This window comes from Anopheles ziemanni, chromosome X, assembly GCF_943734765.1.
Source record: "Anopheles ziemanni chromosome X, idAnoZiCoDA_A2_x.2, whole genome shotgun sequence".
In the NCBI taxonomy this organism is placed as follows: Eukaryota; Metazoa; Arthropoda; class Insecta; order Diptera; family Culicidae; genus Anopheles; species Anopheles ziemanni.
The window spans coordinates 6,563,289-6,585,112 of record NC_080707.1 but is presented as its reverse complement, the minus strand read 5'-3'; the positions used below and the strand labels follow the sequence as shown (position 1 = coordinate 6,585,112).

Here is a 21,824-nt window from a genome sequence, read left to right as displayed (position 1 = left end):
GTGTATTTTAGTGGAGTGGAATTGAACCGGTAGCCCCAACGGACGCTAGATGGCACACAGGTGCTGCAGTGAACTTGTGAGACCAGTCGGTCGCTATCAGGGAAGTGGAACGCTTACGAGGACGAGCTGCAAGAGTAACCGACTCATTCGGTGAGTATCAAAACGTACCACAGTATATTTCTGTCTATCCTTCACGATCACTCTGTGAAACAGTGTGCTCTTCCTCTCTCTGTGTATATCGTGCAGGTTCGGTTCATAGTACCTGTGGCAGTATGTACATAGTATAGTCTGAACCTAGTTTTGAGTATCATTCATCTCCAAATGAAACCTTGACGCCCTCCTTTCGACCTCTTCTGATGTAGTTCTTAGTTCCGCCTGATGCCTGCTAAATCTCTCCTTCGCTTCTGTTTCCCCCTTTCGGTTCCAGCTAAAGTGTGCAGGCTGCAGAGGAGCTCGAGATCGAACAGTACATCGGGGGCGAATGATGAATAATGCAAGCGAGCTGTACTGGGAGTTGTCGCAATTGATTGGGCTGTCGAATCTCACCTTCTACAATGTCTCTAGCGAGGGCGTCGTCGCCACCGGCACGGTGACGCTGGCGGTCAACTGCTGCACCACCGAGCCGAACTTCTCCAACTACCTGGAGTCGCTGCCGAACGACCGGGCCGGTCTGCTGGCGTTCCTGTTTCTCTTCTCGTTCGCGACCGTGTTCGGCAACTCGCTGGTGATCCTGGCGGTGATCCGCGAGCGGTACCTGCACACGGCCACCAACTACTTCGTCACGAGCCTCGCGGTGGCCGACTGCCTGGTGGGGCTGGTGGTGATGCCGTTCTCCGCGCTGTACGAGGTGCTGCAGAACACCTGGTTCTTCGGCACCGACTGGTGCGACATCTGGCGCTCGCTGGACGTGCTCTTCAGCACCGCCTCCATCCTGAATCTGTGCGTGATCTCGCTCGACCGGTACTGGGCGATCACCGATCCGTTCTCCTACCCCATGAAGATGACGCGCCGGAAGGCGGTGGCGCTGATCGCGGCCGTCTGGATCTGCTCGAGCGCCATCAGCTTCCCGGCGATCGTCTGGTGGAGGGCGGCCCGCGAGGGCGACATGCCCCCGTTCAAGTGCACGTTCACCGAACACCTCGGCTATCTGGTGTTCTCGTCGACCATCTCCTTCTACCTGCCGCTGCTGGTGATGGTGTTCACCTACTGTCGCATCTACCGGGCCGCCGCCATCCAGACCCGGTCGCTCAAGCTCGGCACCAAGCAGGTGCTGATGGCGTCCGGCGAGCTGCAGCTCACCCTGCGCATCCACCGAGGCGGGACCACGCGCGAACGCCCGAATCACCCTCGATTGCTACCATCTGCCGCGATCGAGCAGCAGCAGCAGCAGCAGCTACAGCTAGACAAACAGCCTCAGCAGCAATCCCCGATCGGTGGGAACAGCGGCGGTGGCAGCCAGCAGCCTCATCAGTCCCAGCTCCATCAGCAGCAGCAGCAGCAGCAGCAGCAGCAGCAGCAACAGCACCAGCAACAGCATACGGCCAACTCCACGCCGGAAGATCCGGACGACGAGCCGCTGTCGGCGCTGCAGAACAACGGGCTCGGCGGACGGCACCGGACGCACATGGGCAAGAACTTCTCGCTGTCGCGCAAGCTGGCCAAGTTCGCCAAGGAGAAGAAGGCCGCCAAGACGCTCGGCATCGTGATGGGCGTGTTCATCGTTTGCTGGCTGCCGTTCTTCGTCGTCAACCTGCTGTCCGGGTTCTGCATGCACTGCATCGCGCACGAGGAGATCGTGTCCGCCGTCGTCACCTGGCTCGGCTGGATCAACTCCAGCATGAACCCGGTCATCTACGCCTGCTGGAGTCGCGACTTTCGAAGGTGAGTGAGCAGAAGGAAGAGCTTCCAGTGATCTGATCTACTCTCTACCTTATATGATCTGATCTGATCCGAAAATATGAGCGCAAATGACCCATTCATCCTGAAGGGAAGTGTTTGCGGACTATTTAAGGTTAGGTATCTCATGTCTGCATTAGTTATGAGCAGAAAGAAGAGCTTCCTATGATGTATTCGTACTCTAAAGGACTCAGAATTCTTATGTATCAAGTCTGCAAGTCAGTGATTAGAAGAAGGAAGAGCTACTTACTCTCTGAACTACTTTCCAGCTTTTAAGAGCAGCAACCCTCTAAACCATTTAGTCGTATAACCCATCTCCAATCTGATCTGATCCAACATGCTTTCAAGCATGCCTGATACTTATACGGATGGTTGGAGTACAATTGCGGATTGACTCCTCTTATCGGATCTAATCTCTGGCTAGGAGTAAATCATCTACACTGCTTTCGGATTTTGGGAGTTTTCTCATCTCAAAGCGCACCACTCCTGAGATCCTGCCGAGCTATGAATTTATTTGTGAGAATATATTTTATGTCTCCTGCTGCGCCATGCCGGGTAGTGAATATCACTTTGAAGGAATTCCCTTTTCCAGCGCTCGACCGGGGAGCCGGATCGAATGAAGGAATTTCACCCAACCAAGTCCTGGAATGTCGCACATAAGACTAAATGTTGGACACCGTCGTCCAGCTGATTTCTGATCCTCGTGCAAGGGAACAGCGAAGACGCCATAGCGGCCTGCTTGTTGGACACCATCGCACAACCCGGCATCGTATCGTTCCTTCAGGAATCGCCAAGCGTAAGGGATATAAATTTCATCCGAATGGCAGATTGCACGCAAGAATGCGCTGTATGGTTCCGTGATCGGCAGCTCCTTGAGCAGAGAGAGAGCGAGAGGACGATGGAGCGACGAGCGAAAGGAAACGTACGGGTTAAACGGTTCGTGGCGCACCGCGAGGTGTCGAGTGTGGCGATATTTATATATAGCTAAAGAACCGAACGCAACCCCGTGCAGCTGCAAGTGACGCGCCTGTTCAGTGCCTTCCACCGGTGGCGGTGCAATTAAACGATATGTCACGTACTCATCTTCCGAGCATTAATGCCCCTGCACGCCGGTCGTAACCGCAATAAAATAGAAATAGACGGACCCCCCTCTCCGGTATCTGACAGCGACCAACTTCCGTCGTGATGGCTGCCAAAGCAAACAGCTTTCGGGTACAGGGAGCTTTGAGAGACAGAGAGAGAGAGAGAGGGTGAAAAACGTCTTATTCTAGTCGGTTCGGGAGCAAGTAAAAAGATTGCGAATGTCGGAGAAGATATTCTGCAATGGCACGCGGTGTTGATTGCCGATGCGAACCGGAACTGTACGTACAGCTCAGTGGTCAACCGAGTGTGCAAAGATAGAACACCTTCTCTCACCCTGCGCTCCCTGCCTGCCAATCTGTTTCGTTCGATTTGATGCGCTTTCTTGCATCGCAGCAATGCCACACGAATGGCTTTCCAAATGGCGACGTGTGTGACTGTTTTGTCACTCGGTGAGTTCTCGCTCGGCTGACATCACGTCCCGCAGCCGCCTCACGATCAATCATCCACCCGAGGATCCGCTCCGGAACTGGAACGGAACGGCGCTGTAGGGACTAATCAATCCGTGTCGATAATCCGCCCCGCGATTCGCTTCCATTCTCCCGTATCAGGTGGTAGGCCCTCGCGAGGGTGCGATGTATCGAACCTAATTTATTCATGTTCCTCCCGTCGTCACAGTCTCGTACAAAGGCGTGCAAAACGCCGCGCGACTGCCTCGTCTCTCTCTGCTTCGGGAGGGAAATAGAATATTTATAACGATCCGGAAGCGCACAGAGGGTGAATGCAGCGAGCGCATTAATAGCCACCCGGTGCCTGGTGTAATTAAAGTTTCTAACAGGTCGCAACACTGTTCCGAACCTTCCAGTAGTGTGGGGAAAGGAACGCCATGGCTGGCTCGGTGCAGTGGCGCGTGTAATTAGCTCTCGCTCTGGATTGCTCTGGTGTGGGTTGCGTTTAAGCATCCTTTGTGGAGCAAATCGCCGAACAAGCCGTAAAAAAAATTACGAGCGCACGATGACACACAAACGGTTAGCAGAGGCAGAGGGAAAGTTAACAATAAAATATATATATGTATCGCACAATAAAATATATATATGTAAATTTTACTGCCTCCGTCGGCAGCTGAATCGGTGCTGCGTTTTACTACCACGTCATATCGCCCGTGTTATTGTCCGTTGTATTGCGCTGTACTAGTTTTGGATGCCAACGGCGAGATACGCATCTCCACCGGCTGCTAGAAACCCCCCTTACCGACAGGCAACAGCGTTCAGGGATCGATGGCCTGTAGCGCAGCGTTGTGACAAAGTAGCGCACTTGCTAGAATGAACCGATATTTGATGAGATAACGACGCGATCAGTGAGCTCAGTTTTTTTTTACGTGAGCTGTCAAAATGCCAAACAAAAAGTAAACAACAATCCACCTACATTCTCGACGGATCGCAGCAGGTCCTTTTCTCGCTTTTTCCAGTATCTTGTTTACTTTTTGCAAGGGATTTTGACAGATGCTGAACCAGAAGTGTTACTAAATAAAAGCTCGGTCGGACTTTCGCAATCCTTACTATGAAAAATGGTAGCCAAACGTACTTGATTCCGTGCTTAATTTGTTTCATCTTGTTTTCTCTCTAACACGTTTACTGCCAAGCGTTTTTAGCACAGTTTCTTAGTATAATCTTTTCTAATAAAATTTGTCTATAACATTTGTTAAACCGATGGTTTCATAGGTTAAGCAAAAACTTAGCTTCCCAAAGAAATGATATTAAATAATACTATAATTTTCATCTTGCATTTTCATACATTTATGGGGCAAAAACTTTTTAGAACTAATGACAGCTGGCTTTTAAAAAATGATAGCCATGGCAGTCAACATGCTAAACATATTTTCATATGAGTTTTGAAATAAAAACACCTTAGTAAACAAATTGTATAATTTTGGTAAACACGTTAAGGAGCATTCTCCCCTCCGACACTTTTGCGACATTTTGCCCCACATTTCTCTACATGGTAACATACCGGCTCCTAATCTACGGGAGCGGAAGATGGCAGGAAGTTTTTTTTTCTAATGAAAAACGCGTACTGTCAACTGCGTACTGTCACTTTGCAGATGTTGTGCTGTTGTTTTGCTTTCCCCGTGTTATTCGATATTCGATCGTTGCAGGTCGATTGTTTTTTTCTTCAGGCGAGTACCATTCGAGAACTAAAAAAATCCCACCGTTTTCGTTTTGCAGGGCTTTCGTACGTATCCTGTGCGTGTGCTGTCCGAGGAAGATAAGACGCAAGTATCAGCCGACCATGCGCTCGAAAGCGTCGCAGGTAAATACGAACAATAAACCCCCTATCTCCCCTTCCTCTACTCCCCCGATACCCCCTTACTCTATCTCTCACACATTTTTATCCTTCCCACCGTGTCGTAGCATCTAGTAAAACCTACGCGCGCACACCTGCTACCACTCCTTTTCCAGCATTCGTGTGTATTATTCATCTAAAATATATAAATCTATATTTACTGATTTATTTTTCATGGCTGTTTTCCTTTCTGTCCGTTGACCGTATTGAATATGTGTGTGTGTGTGTGTTCGTGTGCGTATGTTTCCAATACCTGCGAACCCCTTTCCGATTGTATGTGCGTTTTCCAGCCGTGTGTGTGTGTGTGTGTGTGTGTGTGGTTGTTTTCGCTAGGATGAGGAGCGGAAAGTTGAAAGCCAACGTAAAAAAAAGTATAACACTCTCGTACAGCAACGGACAAGTGTATTGTTGGTTAAAAATAGAATATAATAAGTGAAATAGTGAAAGAGGATAAGATGAGGTTTTGCTCTATCATTCTCCCTGATCGCCTTCTTTGCGAGCTTCCATTATCCTGTTGGCTTGTTTACTTCACCGTCATGTTTCTATTTAACCTAATGTTTATCTATCTTTCTTAATTGTATCTGCATCGTTTGTACTTTTACTTTTTTCTCTTACATTTTTTAACTTCTGAAAAGAAATGGCGAGCACGAAACGCGCCGCAAGCAGCCGGAAAATGCCCGTAAATGTGGCGCGCAATCCGTCTTCGGGCGTTTCCGCTGGGCGGGATCAACGGATTTATGTCACGAATCGGACGGTTCGGCTCTTGCGATTGTCTTCCGTTCTGGCTGGTGTTAATTACTGTGATTCAACAATAACACTGCACATTTTTCATCCGTCGTTGCCGTGTCTCGGTGCTATTATCGCTTCCGAGGCCCCGAGGCTGTCATCCTTACGCTCGTCCATTTTTCACCACACCGTTCACCACCGGTTGCCCGCAACGGTAGTACCGCAATCTGTCCGTCTGCTTACGGTCCTATTTTCGCCCCACTCCTCCCCCCCCCCTTACTTCTCCCAACGTCACCGCTTCGGAAGGACGAGGTGTCTCGCCTTTAATGGCCCGGTCCATCCTTTTTAAGCGGCGTCGGGCTAATTTTTGGGCCGCCCGCAATCCGGCCTGTCACACAGCTATTGACATGACTTTGCCCTGCCCTTGCGTCCTCCTCTTTGCACCTCCCCCCCCCTCTCTCCCCCCTCCAACGGAACCGGAAATTCCGGCAAACTGGTTCGTTCTGAGAGGGTGGAGTAGTCAGGCAACCACACAAATCTTGGGGTGGATTGTTGTGGTTTGGGGAGGTTCAGCTGATGACAATCACCCTCACAATGGATTCGCCCGAAGTGGATCATTAAAAAAAAAAGAAAGAGAACCATTGGAATCCTTGCGCATTGAGAGCGGGAAAACTCGTCCATATTCCGTGCGTGAGTTTAGCCTCAATCTTCTCCAAGTGGGTGTGTGTGTGTCTAGATGTGTGTCTTGAGGCATCACGATCTGTTGCGTAAAAAAAAAACCTGAACCAATCAACAGCAACTAACGACGAAGGAGTGAAGGAGTGATAGAAAGCGGAAGAAGGACCAAAACGAAAGAAGAAAAAAAAAGAAAGAAAGAAAGAATGATATGTGCTGTGAGTGAGAGGGTTTGGTTGCACAATAGGAAACGACGAGGGGGAAAACCCATCCAAGGTATATATATATATATAGAGAGAGAGCGGAAGCCGCAAGGCTTGGACAAGACAAGCACGCGCCGGCCGATGAACAAAGTGGAAAAGTCGAACGGAAGGAAAACCATATTGACGAGTGGGAGGGTCGAGAGGGTAAAAGTGGGAAAAATAGGTGCAAAACCCCGGAGCGCGGCAAAGAAGGTCCCGCGCCAAATGCGAGAGGCAGAAAAGAAAAACCATGTGCCAGAAGCGCTATGATTGATGATTGCACTCATTTGTTATCACAATGACCTTTCATCCATTCACACTGTGTCGATTTACGAGCACTCCTGCCTGGCGGGCGGGGGAACTCGCATACACACACACACACACACACACACACTCACGCACGGGAACACTTTCACTCGGGTTAAACAAAGGACCGCACGTGCCCGAATGTGTGTGCGCTTCCGGCTGGCTTGGGCCGTGTCTATGTGTGTGTGTATGGGGGTAGGTGCTTCCGTCGTCCCTAGTAGCGTCGAAACCACAGCCAGACCCACACCTTCCCGTTATCTCCGGCCCTCTACGCACACAGGAATATGTCCCTTTTTATGCCCCGGTCACGAGCCACTCGTTAACAAGATGGGGAAAGTTTGGAAGAATATGATTTCCGGCAGTTCCAGCCGAATACCCCCCTGTTCGTCGGTTCGGGTACTATTTGACCGAAGAGACACACACACACACACACACACGAGAAGAAGCAAACCGGTGACGTGTGATTGTTCCCATTTATTCCCCGGTATTGGGAAGAAGCCTTTTAATGTGTTTTTAATTCACGGCAACAGGTTGACGGGGGGGGGGGGGGGGGGGGGGGGGGGGGGGGGGGGGCAAGAGACATTCCTAAGGCTGCATCAAAGATCCCACACTGCTCATGTTGCGTATGAATTTCACATTCTACCAGCAATCAACAGCTTCAAAACAAGCCGACGTTGGCACAGATTCTTGTTGCATCTCACGCCTGCAAATAATTGCACCATTAATCTTTCGCCCACTGTGTGGTTTTTATTGCGCAAGGAGTTAACTAAACGCTGTAAAGAAATGAAAAATGAAAAAATGCCCCCCTTCAATTTGCATTCAAAAATATATTCAACAGTAAAATGAAACATTTTTTTGCTTGGTCCTATTTTAGACACTTTGGTACATTCTAAATCAGGTTAAATAGGTGCGTTGCATTTTTCTCTTTCCTGCAGGATGTACTGCAGGAGTTCAACATTGTTTGCTGTTTTAAGTTACACCAGTTTTCTACCCCTAAAAGTCAGTTATTTATTAACTAGGTTTAAACCTTGGAACAGAGGAATTAATTGAAACACATTGGAAAAGACAACTTTCGGTAGGCATAAAGGGAAATTTGTTATCTCAAAACAAATAGGATGAGTTAGAGTTTATCACAGCCCAGATTTCTTGAAATTTTGGTTATAACAATTATTAGTGTTCATTATTCTAGTTTGCAGCCAGTTTTCTGAGAATCGACATTGGAACATAATTAATACTTCATGTGGGAAGTATAAGGTCTACCACCTACTGGGCGCCTCCATCGTGACTTGGTACTGGGCGCCTCCATCGTGGCCTACGGGTAGAGCTTCGGCGAATGAGGAGTGTAGTACAGTAATTTCACCGCCATTTTTCTGATTATTATTCGCTTTAAAGATTAAAGGAAGTGCTGAGGTCAACACGAGTAAACTCTGGACCCTCTTCTTGGTATTCAAAATCAAACAGCTGGTTCGTGGTGTTCGGAGGCGATGCCCTTAAGGCTTTCCCGTATCATTACCCGAGATCAATCGAAAACTGAAAAACTAAACAATCAACAAGGAATGGGAAGAGATAATTAATAGGTCCCCGGTTGCCAAGCAGAACATGATCGGTGGGAAATGTTATGCTGTAGAGTGAAGTGGGGTAGTGTCATGCGAGAGCACTGGGTGGAGAACGTTAGACAAAAAGAAAAGAGTCACTGATATAGTTTACCGCTTATTTATCGTAACTTGTTGGCCATTTGTAATATTTCGGAGGCACCTTAAATATGCTCCAAATAAAAACAAACTCACTGTTAACACGTTGACTGCCAAGTGTTTTTAGCACACTTTTTAGTACAATCTTTTTTAATACAATTCGTTTATAACATTTAATAAACCGACAGTTTTTGATGGCTAAACAAACATTTAGCTTCACAAAGAATTGATATTAAATACTCCTATAATTTTTAAGTTACATTTTCATTTATTTATGGGACAAAAACTTTTCAGAACTAATGACAGCTGGCTATCAAAACTGATAACCATGGCAGTCAACGTGTTAAACGGAAAACACGATTTCATTTGTAAGTAATGAAGGGTTATCATTTTGAACAAAAGAGAAGCAAAATAAAAATCGAAAATCGAAATGATTTTAACTCTTTTCATTACAAAACTAATAGGTTTTAAAGCTATTAAATAAATAAGAAAAGCTTTTAGAACAAGAAGTGTGTTGTAGTTATACCACTAAAGAGCAAGTGAAACTTGTTAAAAAAGTAAAATGGAATCAGTTTTGGGTTCGTCCTGAGTACTTTGCTGTTTGAACTTGATAAAATAAGAGTTGTCAGAGACGTTTTTACTTGTTGCTTATCTTTTGCTTCTTCGCCGTATGGATTTAGCAAATGGAAGTAAACAAAATCTTTTGACACAAAACGATCAGACGATTTCATTGTTTTTTTCCTGTTGCATCCGTCAAAATGTAACTGACTGATTCTGCTCCAGTTTGCCCTAATGTTTATACTTTCGGTTCACACCAAACGCGAAACAAGCACCGTGTTGCATCCAAATCGAGATAGAATTCTCGCCCCGCCTGATATCCTCCGTCTGATACATCATCGACGTATGCAACCACCGGAAGTGGAAACTGACCTGCGGCAAAAAAAGAGAAAAAACCTCAGGCTGTTTGCTGGCGCTTCCACCATTGCCCGGTATTTGTATTGCCATCCACAATCGCGACCTGCCCGTGTGCAATTGAACTGCAATTAGTTTCCTCCGCGGCCCTCGGCGCGGATTGTCCGTTTACCTGCCCACCCGTTTCCACCCGGTTGGAAGCGGTGGCAGGAAATGAATAAATAAGGGAAAAGCAATTAAAAGGCATCCGGTGAGAGAACGGTAGCAGCAGCCGGTGCGCGACCGAGCTAACTCCGATTAAGTGCCGAAGCGAGGTGAAATCTTGAATAAAACGAGCCGGAAATGGCTTTTATTTTGCCGCCTCTCACGGTGAACCATGGTCGCGGGGGGTGGGAGGGAGGGGGAGGGGGGGGGAGTTGTGACCAAGCACACGAAGGGGGTTTCATTTTCATCGAACCCGGGTGCTTTTGCAGCGGGCAGGATATTTAGATTCGTTTGTACGAATCTGCCTATGGTTGTTCCGTTTTTGTTTTGTTTTTATCAATAATGCTATCTTTTCCTATTTCCCCCCCACAGGAGGGGGGTGGGGGGGGGGGGGGGAGGAATGGGTGGTTTGTAAAAGATAAATGTGGGGCAGAGAAACCATGGGTGTACGAACACGGACGGATGATTTGTGCTGTTGTATAATTCCATCGTTACGCGGGAAACTCGCACTCAGCTTTACAAATCGCTCCAACATTGCTTTGGGAGGGATTGACTTTTGTGTGAGTGCCGGACGCGGATAGCAGGTTGACAGTTTGCCCGAAACATGTTGTCGTTCGCCCGCCCGACAAAAGAAAGCGCCAAGAAATCGCTCCGTGAACTCGCGGCGGTCTGCTTTTCCTTCGCCTCGCGGGGAAAAACTTCTACGGTCGGCGAAGCGAGTGTAACATTTAACAAACATATTTGCCACGCTGCCAAAACTATCTATCCAATAATGGTCACACACACACATCCTTGTACAAACATACACCCCACAAATTTTCCCGTATGGTTTGGAGTTTTTCACGCGGTGAGGAATGGTACGGTGTGCGGTGAGGACGATTTCGAACATCCGACCGGCTTTGGAGCTTCGAGCTGGAAATGGGAAAAGTTTTTCCCCGCCCTCTCTTACATGCAACCCACCCACTTCGGTTGGCCATTTGGCGGGTGAAGTGGGTGAGCGCTCTAGCCGGCTGGTGGCTTTTCTCGGCCCTAGCCCCGGAAAAGTCTCGGAAGAAACCGCGATCAATCACGGAGCGAGCGCCGCTTGGCACTGATGGACGACGGCGCACGGGTGGACGCAGCTGGGGCACGCACGGTGTTCGCGTTTTGCAGTTAGTTTCGACTCGATTAGAATATTCCCCCCCCCCCCCCCCCTCCGGCACCCCCCGTGCGTTGGGTTTTTGGTAGTTTTGATTAAATGACCATCCGTTTTGGGGTTTTCTACCCCACACTCCCGGAAATGGGGGAAGGGGAGAAGGAAGAGGTGTGTTGAACCTGATTCGCTTTCTGCTTGGAAATAGATTGCATCACCACAGCAGTAAATAGTAGCGATCAGCGGCTGGATAAGAAATACAAACACACCTTTTGCCACATTCACTGGCATACTTTTCTATTAAACAAATATTGTTCCTACAACCACACAGAACTTGATTAGGAGCAGTACAACAATTCTACTTCCAAACTCAAGACTAAAAAAAAGAAACATACATTTCATTGTAAATGATTTATGAGTTGAGAATAAATAAGACTTCTAAAATGGTTTGTGAAACAACCAGAAACTAGTGATGTGCGTACTGGGTGAGAATGAATAAGTGAGCTAAATCGCACTTAATTTAATCTAATGCATATTACTCTTCTCCAACAATTTTTGTAACTCCATTTTGAGTTACTCCAAAAGAGTGAGTGAGTGAGTCAAAGGGTTGCTAATCAATCCCAATTAGGAATCCCAAACAAGGGATAAAGCTCACATAAGCTAAAGAAAAGAGTAAATAAACTAGAAAGAGAGTGTGTTCATGATGTTTTCGCCAAGAGAAAGTACAATAATGCATATCTCCTTATTTGACATGCATTTTCCATTCTAAAACAATGTCTTAACACTTCGACATCCGCACAATTCATGGTGCCAAAACGCTTTAAGATCGGCGTGGTTGCCCCAGTTTGTTCGCATCTTGCCACCCTGTCTATGCACTTTCTTTTTTTTCTATATTAGAATATACGTATGTACAGGAAAACGCTCTGCGAAGTTTATTACATTCTATTTAATGTTTGTTTACATCCAGTAAAATGTGGCGGGTGTCGTTTGACAGCGTTGGCAGTACACCAAAATGATGTGATCGGATGAAAACTGATACGGTTTTTGGACCCCGTATGGGGTCTTCGGACGGCAAAGTGTTAAGATACCTGATCAAGATTCTGGTTCGGATCGATGGAGTCGAATCCCTCTTGGAGATGCAATTGCCCGGTTGGGATTTGAATCACTGATTGGAGTTCGATTCCATGCACGGATTCTAATCTCTGTGACGACTACTAACTATTCAACACACTCTGCAGATTGCAATCTGGGATCTTGGGATTCAAATCTTTGTGGTGATTAGTGACTCTCTTACTTACTCTTTCACTCTTTTGGGATTCGAATCCTTGTTAAGGATTCAGACCTCTGTGGTGAGTCACTTTGCACGATTCAATCACCAAAGAGCAACTAAAAGATTCGAATCATGTTGAAGATTGTTCAGATTGATTCAAATCTCCAAAAAGAGTTGTTATGCTCATCACTGCTAGAAACCGTAACGAGGTAATGAGGGAACAACTTGCACTTTTGTTAGACTTTGTACGCCTTAATGTATGCAATTGGAGCAAAACAGGTCACACAACGCTCGCTTTCGTACAGGGAATACTCTTTTCTAACTCGTAAAAAGCAGTTAACTTATCTAGCAAAATACCATCAATCTGTGGCACTGCGGCATCCTGCGGGAATTGGATCGGTCGTGATTATCTGGTCGATGATACAGGATGGTTACGAGAGTCCATTAAATGAGGTGGTTTTTCACATCCCCTGGATAGTTTTGCGAAGGCAAACACTCACCCGCATGCGGCGAACGCCGGTGGAGCGCACTAAACTGACCATTGTTGTAATATTGATGAGGAGGATGATGATGATGATGATGATGGTGATGATGATGGTGATGATAGCAAACAGATACACTCCCTTCTGTGCAGAGGATGTTCCGCAAAAGTGGTTCCGAGTTTTGTAGGTGAGCTTATGGAATAATATGCATGCAAACTTTACGCCCGAAGAAAGCTGGCTGCGAGTGAGGACGTTCTGCGCCAAAGTGGGAAATGAAGCTACGGGAGAGAACAATAACCCCACAGCAGGAAGAACAACAGCAGCAACAAAAAGGGCTGTGGATGGAAAATAATGCTCCGTTCGAACTGTGGCAGCGCACTTTGCTTTCACTTTCCACTTTTCCCATTGTCGCGGAAGGGCCGGAGTCGAGCAGCTCGCACAAACTTTGCATGGAGGTATATTTTCCCGGGGATGTTGTTGATTGATGATGCCACATTTGCCGGATGCGAAACGCGGAAGGAGTTTGCAGTTTTCGAGCGTTCGAGCGTTCCCTTTTTTTTTGTCGACCCCGAGGTTGTTTTTTCTTTATGTTTCTCGCGCTTTTGGGTGGTTTGCGGTTTTTTTTCCTTCCTCGGTATCCTCGCGCACATTCCCGCGGGTTGAAAACAAAAAAGGGGGGAAAGATGGATACTTCCCGCTGTTCCACGGCGAGCCCTTTCCCCAGGCGACAGTTTGGGCGGCGGGGTGTCTGCGGGACGTAAGCCCAAGATTGACATGTAATTTCAAACTTCAGCCCGCCAAAGGTTCATGGCACGCGCCGGTAAAGGTGTAAACACTTGCACCAGCTGGCGGAGATTGCAGCCGAGCGTTGATGCTGGAAGTTGGCAAACCGTTGGAATTGGTTTTCATCTCAACGATTCACCCAAAGCAACCAAACCGTTTTGCAAAGCGAGCTTTGGTGCTTGAAGGAGCATAAATCTTAAATCACCTACAGTCGCTCTACATTTGCCCTAGTGTGCGTGTGCCTGCACACCGCGTATCAGCAACTTCTAGCTAATATTCTCTTCTTATCTAAAAATATATACCCACCACAAAACCCCCACCCCCCCACTTGGGAACTTCCCGATTTGCGAATAATGGGCAGGATGGACTTGTCAGCGATGAGCGGATGAGACGGGAAAGAAAAAGAAACGAAAAGCAAAACAGGGAAAAAAAAAACCCGCAAGCAAAAACCCGGTGAACACGAACGGTGAAGTCAAAACTGAACCCTTCGGGGCACCAAATCGGGGGAGTTTAAAATAACATACCGTTAAAAGGAGTTAAAACGAAAACATGAATGTTAGCTGATGGGATGGAAGAAAACATTGTGCTAGGAATATTTACTGAGTCTCTGAAGTAATATAAAGCTGACATGAACTAAATTTAACGTAAACGCATAAATAAATTAAAACTTCAACCATTAAAACCAGCGCTCCAAAAAAGGATAAGCTACAGTTGCTCAAAAATGTGGATAGATAAAAGGGCACAAAAATTTGGTTGTCACACTGCCGAGTTTTTATGTTTCAAATTTAAATCAATTGACATTAGTTGATGGCATGGAAGAACACATTTGCAGGGAAAATTTGTTGAGACAAAGTAAAATAAAGCTAACATTAACTAAGTTTAACATCAAAACAAATCGATGATTTATTTTCTTTTTGTTTATCACTAAATTATAAACTACACTAGCTTGGTGAAGAAGGGATTGAGGAAAGTATTAAGGTTTTAACTCTTTACTTGAGTATTATGTTGTTGTTATTTTGCTTAGAGAGACTTTGACCGTTTAACTCATTCGTCTCTTCGCTTGAGTATTATGTTTCAATTTAATAGTTACAACAACGGCATTTTTAAAATGGTTGTTATTTCATCGATTTCTCCGTGTTGTATAAACCTTGTTGTATAACTTTGGTAGATACACCTTGTGTACAGGCTTGTTTTAGTTGTGTTAGAAACACTGAGTTTCAATTGTAAAATTTAAACGATTTAAGAAAAAATTGTGATCAAACAAATCTTCAACAACATTTCGGTTCAGTATTGGTCGAGTTATTAGTGTAAACTGAACTCCATACATGAAAATGCTAAAATATGTAATACATTATCAAAGCTAGCGCATTGAAACGGATTAGAAATTGTGGACGAATGAAAATGCTACATAAATTCGATTGTTTACTCTTTTGAGTTATACATTTTAGAGACGATTTTTTATGTTTTTCGGTTTTCCACGGCTAAATGATATGATTTACAGTTCTCAAACTAGTCTCGACACCACTCGAGCACTCAAGGGTTAAAGCGGGAGACTGAAATATGCCAAAGCCGTTGGTGCTGCGTGTGAGCGCCGTGGATGGTATTAGTTTGCCGTGGAATTAATGCTCCTCTATGCACATTACGCGCCACGTGTGTGAGTGTGAGGGGGGCGGGGGAGGAAAACTGTTCATGATCTCCTCCACTGATGCACTTGCCTGTTGAAGCGTTTCCCACTTTTTTTTTCCACCCCCACCCGTCACTCACTGGATGGGAAAGAAGGAGCTATAAGAGATTTAATGGGTGAGATTATTTCTTTTTTCCCTCACGAACACCCTCTGCACCCTCTCTCCCCCCCCCCCCCGCCCCTCCGTCGCTTAAGAACCTGCTTCAACTAACCACTTCCGGATTGTGAGGTAAAAGCGTTGGGCTCATTTTGCTTGGCCGCAAAATGCGAATGCACCTGCATCCGGATCCGTCCTCCTTCTCTTTCTCCTCCCCCCCCCCCCCAGCATTGCCACCGTTTCCGGATCTGTCTCGTTTCATTCCCCCCTCCCCCGACCCTTTTTTCTTCTCTCTCTCGTTCACTTTTTTCACATGCTCTCGGGCCGAATCCGGTTGGCAAATACATCCGCCGCTTATCCCGTGCTCCGTTGGGACACTTTCGGATAGTGAATGTCAATGTACGTGTGTGTGCGTCAATGAACGTTGGGAGAAAGTTCCCTGCCCGCAATCTCGTTTCCTCCTCCCTTTCTGCCCCCACTGGCTTACATTGAAAAAGAGAGAGAATAAAAAAAACCCATCCTTTCGGTTGGTGACTTGGTTTCGTTTGGCTGAATCCAGCTTTCTTTTTCTACTCGCGGTGAAGCGAGGGGCGAGGGGATACACCACTGCAGCTGCATCTGTCAGATGGCAGGAGTATGAATGTGTGTGTGTTAGTGTATTTGACCGTGGAACCGTGGTGTCTTCCCAAGAGCCTTGGGGGATTCAGTTCGGATGCATCCCGTGCCTGAATGCACCTTGAATTCCCTCCCCCCCCCCCCCCCCCTCCTCCACCTTCCTCGGCCCATTTACTCAATCTGCATCCTGGGCTCTGCTATTTATTTACGTCTTTATGAATAATCTAACCGCCGGCGGCTCGGTCTCAATTTCATGGCCGTGACGGTCAACGTGTTCGAATCCGAAAGCAGAACCGAACAGTTAGCGGCAGGAACAAAGAAAAAGGGAAAAGGTGGTAGATAAAGTAGAGAACGCAACAAACAAAACAGACAAAAAAAAACCCCCCGCACGGATGGACACATGATGGAGTCTAATAAAAACTGGAACTCGTAAAAAAACCAACAGGGGAAGGAGAGAAAACAGCAAACCGGTTGTTGCATGAAAACCACATCCGTAATGCAGTGGCTTTGCGAGGCCTCGCCCGTCTCTGTTGGGGGCTCCAACAAGCTGGAAGTCATGGCCGACGAACAAATTTTTGTCTATGCTCGTTTGATTTCATTTTTCTGCCTTTCCTCGTTGATGTTTTGCTTTCGTTGTTGACGTTTCTCCCCGAGTGAGCGCATATGTATATTCGCATACATATTTTAATGCACTTCGGAAGCGCTCTATTGCGCTTTGCGTGCTGGCAGGACACGCAGCAGGTGTGTCGGTGTGAACGTACAAATAAATGTACACGCAAAAACCGGGCGACAAATCGATGGATCAATAAACGGACGGACGAGGGGAGCCAGCGGACGGACAGAGGGGGGGATCGAGTTTGACATTCTCGCAGCACAAGATGGGGAAAAATAAAACGCTTGCCAAACCCCGTTCGTCGCCGCTTCCGCTTCGCTGGTGACGAGCATTCCCGAACCAGGAGGAGAATTTAATATTATGCTAATACACACACCGAGGTATGCTCGCTGCTGCTGGATTATGGTCGCTTCTGCAGCAAACCCCAGGCTGCTCCAGCAGTTTATTCTTTTCGGGTTTTTTTTTGTTTTTGACAAACCTTCACAAACGCGTTGGGATTGGGAAGCGGGAAGAGTGGAACGACTGGCGAGGAGAAAAAGCCCCCGGAGATGGCGGGAGGCCAAATATGCCCGCAGTGCGTCCAGTTGCGTTATCACCGGTCGACAACGCAAGGTCCAAAGCAGCAAAAACCAAGCGTAAAATACATTTTTAAGCAACCTTCGCGTGAGCACATTTCCACTTTTCAATCGAACACACCAACAGCCGACGACATTCATGCATAATTTATGACACACTAGTGTTTTATCCATTGTTTTTTGTGTGTTTTCTACTTTTCATGACGCATTTTGCGTTCTTTAAGCAATCATATCAACTAATTCTGAGTTCAGTTAAGATGATAAGCTAATTTTCAATAAATTCACCTGATGTGAAAAATAATCGCCCCATTTTGATTAAACGCGAATAATGAAATGTGTCCTACAATTGTGGTCTTTCCATTTTGATTACACACCTTATTTTATGGTTTTCATTTGTCTTCATTAGGTTTTACTTGAAGTGTGACATTTGAGAAGCTTTAGTCTAGTTTTGTGAAACAACTATTGATTTTCAGGCTTCGAACTTTACCTCTCTGTTTGTACAGTATTGTAAGGATTTGAAAATTTTTTCCCTACTGATTGGTCTATGCTTCACTTGCTCCATTATCAGTAGTGTTCTTTGTTCCGATCGTGATTGATGTATGCTTTAAAATAAAAACCGTAAGGAAAGTAATCGATTACAAAGCGTTAAACAACGAAACTGAACGGACAAAAACAAGCGAAAAAGGAGGTAACGATAAATCGCTATGGAAAAGCGTACCATCTTGTTCGTTTTGTGACTTCCGCCGAGTGGTAAACCGCAAGCGGCAATTACCTCGAGCCATTCTGGCACGTGAGCTTTGTCATTCATCGAGTGTTCCGCCGTCGCTTGTTTCTCCCGCTTTCCCAGCGCCGTTCGAACGTCGACGGCACGCTTGGCAATCGAATTGCCCAACCGTCAGCGGGTGATCTAGGATTTGCTGGAAATTTGACACGCGCCCCTGACACGCACCTGACGTGCGCTCGTTTATTTTCATTGGATATTTTTGCTCCTCACTCCGCTCCTAATGGCACGGTGGAAGGGTTTTCCACGCGTATTTTGCTGCATTTTATGTTCCCACCTCCCGTGGGAGGATGGAAACCCTTCTCCTCTCCCTCTCCCTGCCACTCAGTCGAGATAGGTCACGTTGGGTGTAAGGTCCGGGTGGGGGACGCGAAAAGCGAGCAGGCTTGTGTGGCGTAATCAGTTCATCCGATATTGCGGGACGCAAATCTCGATTGAAATCAGATCAGTCAGCATCCTTCGCACCGTATGGTTATTCTGTTAGCCGATATCGACAGTGACGCATGCAGGGGGGGAAGGAAAATGGCTGCGATAATGGTGATAAGCCGAGCGCCATGCGATCGGGAGCCGTTTGCAATGAACACATTGTTTACCTTCGCTTCCCAGAGGTTCAAACACATTTCACAACGAACACGTTGAGTGTGTAATGGCCATTTTGTGACAATTTAACCGTATGAATGCCGCGTTGGGGCACCAGGCGCCTCCATCTTTGAGTGGGACACCAGGCGTCTCCATGCGCAAGCAGTTAAAAACATTGCACAATAGAAACAGTAACATTACATCAAGTGCAATACGGCCTGGCCTTCCAAATATAAATGTAAAACAAAAGAAACAGTAACATACCGCCAAGGTCAACAATAAATTTGAGGTGAACACGAAACATTTGGCCAAAACTCACTGCGAACATGTTAACCGCACGCTTTTGAGCAATGAAACGTAGGCGCCTCTTCAAAACAACCATTTACGGTTGTGGGTTTCGATGTAAAGGTACAGTCGTGGTTGCACTACCATTCATCGTACATTTTTGGGATGGTTTAGAACGAGTGGTTGTGTACCTTTTATTCAAGGTCATGCAACTATAATAATGATCAGAAGAACGTTGTGTATCAAAACGAGCGTACAGTGATATTCTTTCGCGCCATAAAGTAAACAACACTGTATATACAGAGACGGATAATCAAGTCGGCCCTTCGTGTCACTAAATCGAACATCAACATATTTAAATCATAAACAAAAGAAACCTGGGAACCCTTTACAAGATGAGATGAAACATGAAAGTAAATAATGCAAGAAGTTAACTCTTGTTGGAAGAGAAGCAAACGAGGAAAATAACAGTGAATGTCATATAATATAGGTCATTATACTCGAGTCAAAGTTTCTGAAAAAGCTGTCTTACATGATGAAATCTGGTAGATTTGTTGAATTTTCAATATCTTAACTCTTAATTATTTGAATATCTATTAAACGTTTATATTCAAGAGGTTTTAGTAAAAGAAACTAGTAAAAAACAGTTTTAGGTACGATTTTCCTTTTATTGCTGACAAAACTAAATCAAAACAAGCTGTTACGCCTTTTACAAGTCATGATAATCGTGGGATGATCGGTTGTTAGCATAATGGATCGGTTGTTGGCTGTTTATTGTAGTTTGTCATTCACTCTCTCTCTCTCTATCTCTGCCCGGCTCGTTTGCGTACCCCTACCCGAGGCATTGTATTTGCCCTTTACATCCCACATCGCATCAATATCCCATTACACCTTCCAGCTATCGAAGTCAACCGGGACAAGTGCTAAGTCCATTTTCCACCCATTTTCGCCTCGTAGCACCTCACGCTCGTTTGTGTGTTTGTTGTGTGTCTTTGTGTTACTTCTTCTTTGTCCCCACGTCCCTCGTGCCTCGAACCAATATGTGACTGTCCCACTGTTCACTTGCTTTTCTCCTTCTTGTGTCTTCATTATCTTCCCTCGTTCGGCCCGGTCTCTGGCCTTCCTTTCACTCTGTACCTCTTTCTCTTTGTCTCGCTCTCTGTTTCTAACTTTTTTATATATCTCTTTGTGTGTGTTTGGTATCTAGTCTATTCCATGTACTTTTTCTTCCGAAAACAATACCTCTAGTTGTGTATCTCGATGTGCTGCATTTGAAAGTTACACTTTTCCTTGCACCCTGCATTCGAGACCTCCTGTGATGATGAAGAATAACCAAAGCCATATCGCGAAATCACACCTTATGCAGCACAATTCGCAACATACATGTGCATCTGTGCATGTGTGTGTGTGAGTGTGTTTGTGTGCAATAATACTATCGCCCACAGACAATATCCGTGCCAATATCGTGCGCCCCCGTTTGCGCTCTTTCTCTTTCTGCTTCTTCTCTCCTCTCTGTTTCTCCTTTTCTTTCGCAGAGATTCGCCTCGAGACGATGCTACTCCACCTGCTCGCTGCACGGGATACAGCAAGTGCGGCAGAACTCGTGCGAACAGACGTACATTTAGTGTGCCGGGTGGGTTTTCGTTTCGTTTCGTTCGCTCGACTTGTTCGATGAGGCGATCGACTGCGCGGCGTGCAGCCCACATATGTACACCTAAATAGACACAAACACACACACACACACTAACCTACATACACCAGAGGGGTGGGACGGGGGCCAAGGAGTCGAGGCTAAGTCAACAAGTGCTTCCAGCAGCGTTTTTATTACCCCCTTTTGCGCGAGCTTTCACCCTGAAATCCACCTATGGAGTGGGTAACGGAGGTGGAAGGGTAGGGGATCGTACACGAGCTAGACAGGCACCGGGGAACGAACAATAGCTGATCACTGCCTGGAAAGGAACCCTACACTGAAGCCCGATTTCACGTTCATTAAATCAAGTCCATATTGCTTTACAAATAACTTCGTTGAACTGTGCTGTGTCTGTGTGCATGCGTATGCGTGTGTGTAAAGGTGTTTTCAACGATAGTGCTACTCTTCGGACGCATAAACACACACGCAGACACAAGACAAAACATTAAGAACAAAAGGATCGAAACCGATGGTAGCGGATTAGCGTTACAGGTGTTGCTCAGTTATTATCTAGAAGGTACGTGCTCGGGCTTACCGCCTTCGTGCGTGTATCTGTGCTTCAAGCACCTCTGATCGTCCCCTACACCCCCCCCCCCCCCCCCCCCCCCGCTTCCTCCCCTCCACCAATATTCTTCATTATTTTTCCAATTAAAAGAAACAGAAACAAAACGAAACGGTACAAAAACAACGGGGCAATCATTCGCTACGGAATGGTCGTTATCCTCCTAATTATCAGCTTTCCGTTTGCGTGCCGGTGGTTCCGCCTCGGTTTCGGATATGTGCTACACCATTTGCGTTCATTTCTCCCGTCAAGTACCGGGCGCCTCCATTCGAGGGAGTCAACTACCGGGCGCCTCCACCAACGGGAAAAGAAACCCGGCGAACAATTAAAAGCAGAAAAACACCAACACAAAAACATTGGAGCACGGTAACGAGCCGTGGCGTTGCATCCGGGGTGCCGCTGGGGCATTACCTTATTAAAATGCTGACGCCTTCATTACGGAGGTGATTGAAATATTGGATTTTGAAACAAGTGCGCGCGGTGGCTGTTGCGCTTCCAGGGGACGGTGGCTGCGGGGTGGGGCGGATGGTGTAACAAGAGACTAAAATTGCACAGATTGCTCGAAAATCCCGCGTGACCCACGGCATATCCCACGTTCGAG

General features: G+C 46.5%; 1 protein-coding gene across 1 annotated transcript; it reads left to right on the top strand.

The window, feature by feature from the left end:
* The first annotated feature begins 481 nt into the window (after positions 1–481).
* LOC131290942 (dopamine receptor 2) lies at positions 482–20,596 on the top strand. The gene is made up of 4 exons (XM_058320133.1): positions 482–1,416; positions 1,456–1,881; positions 5,202–5,286; positions 20,507–20,596. Exons 1-4 carry the CDS (start codon positions 482–484, stop codon positions 20,594–20,596), a joined length of 1,536 nt encoding a protein of 511 aa, XP_058176116.1.
* Positions 20,597–21,824: the final 1,228 nt, after the last annotated feature.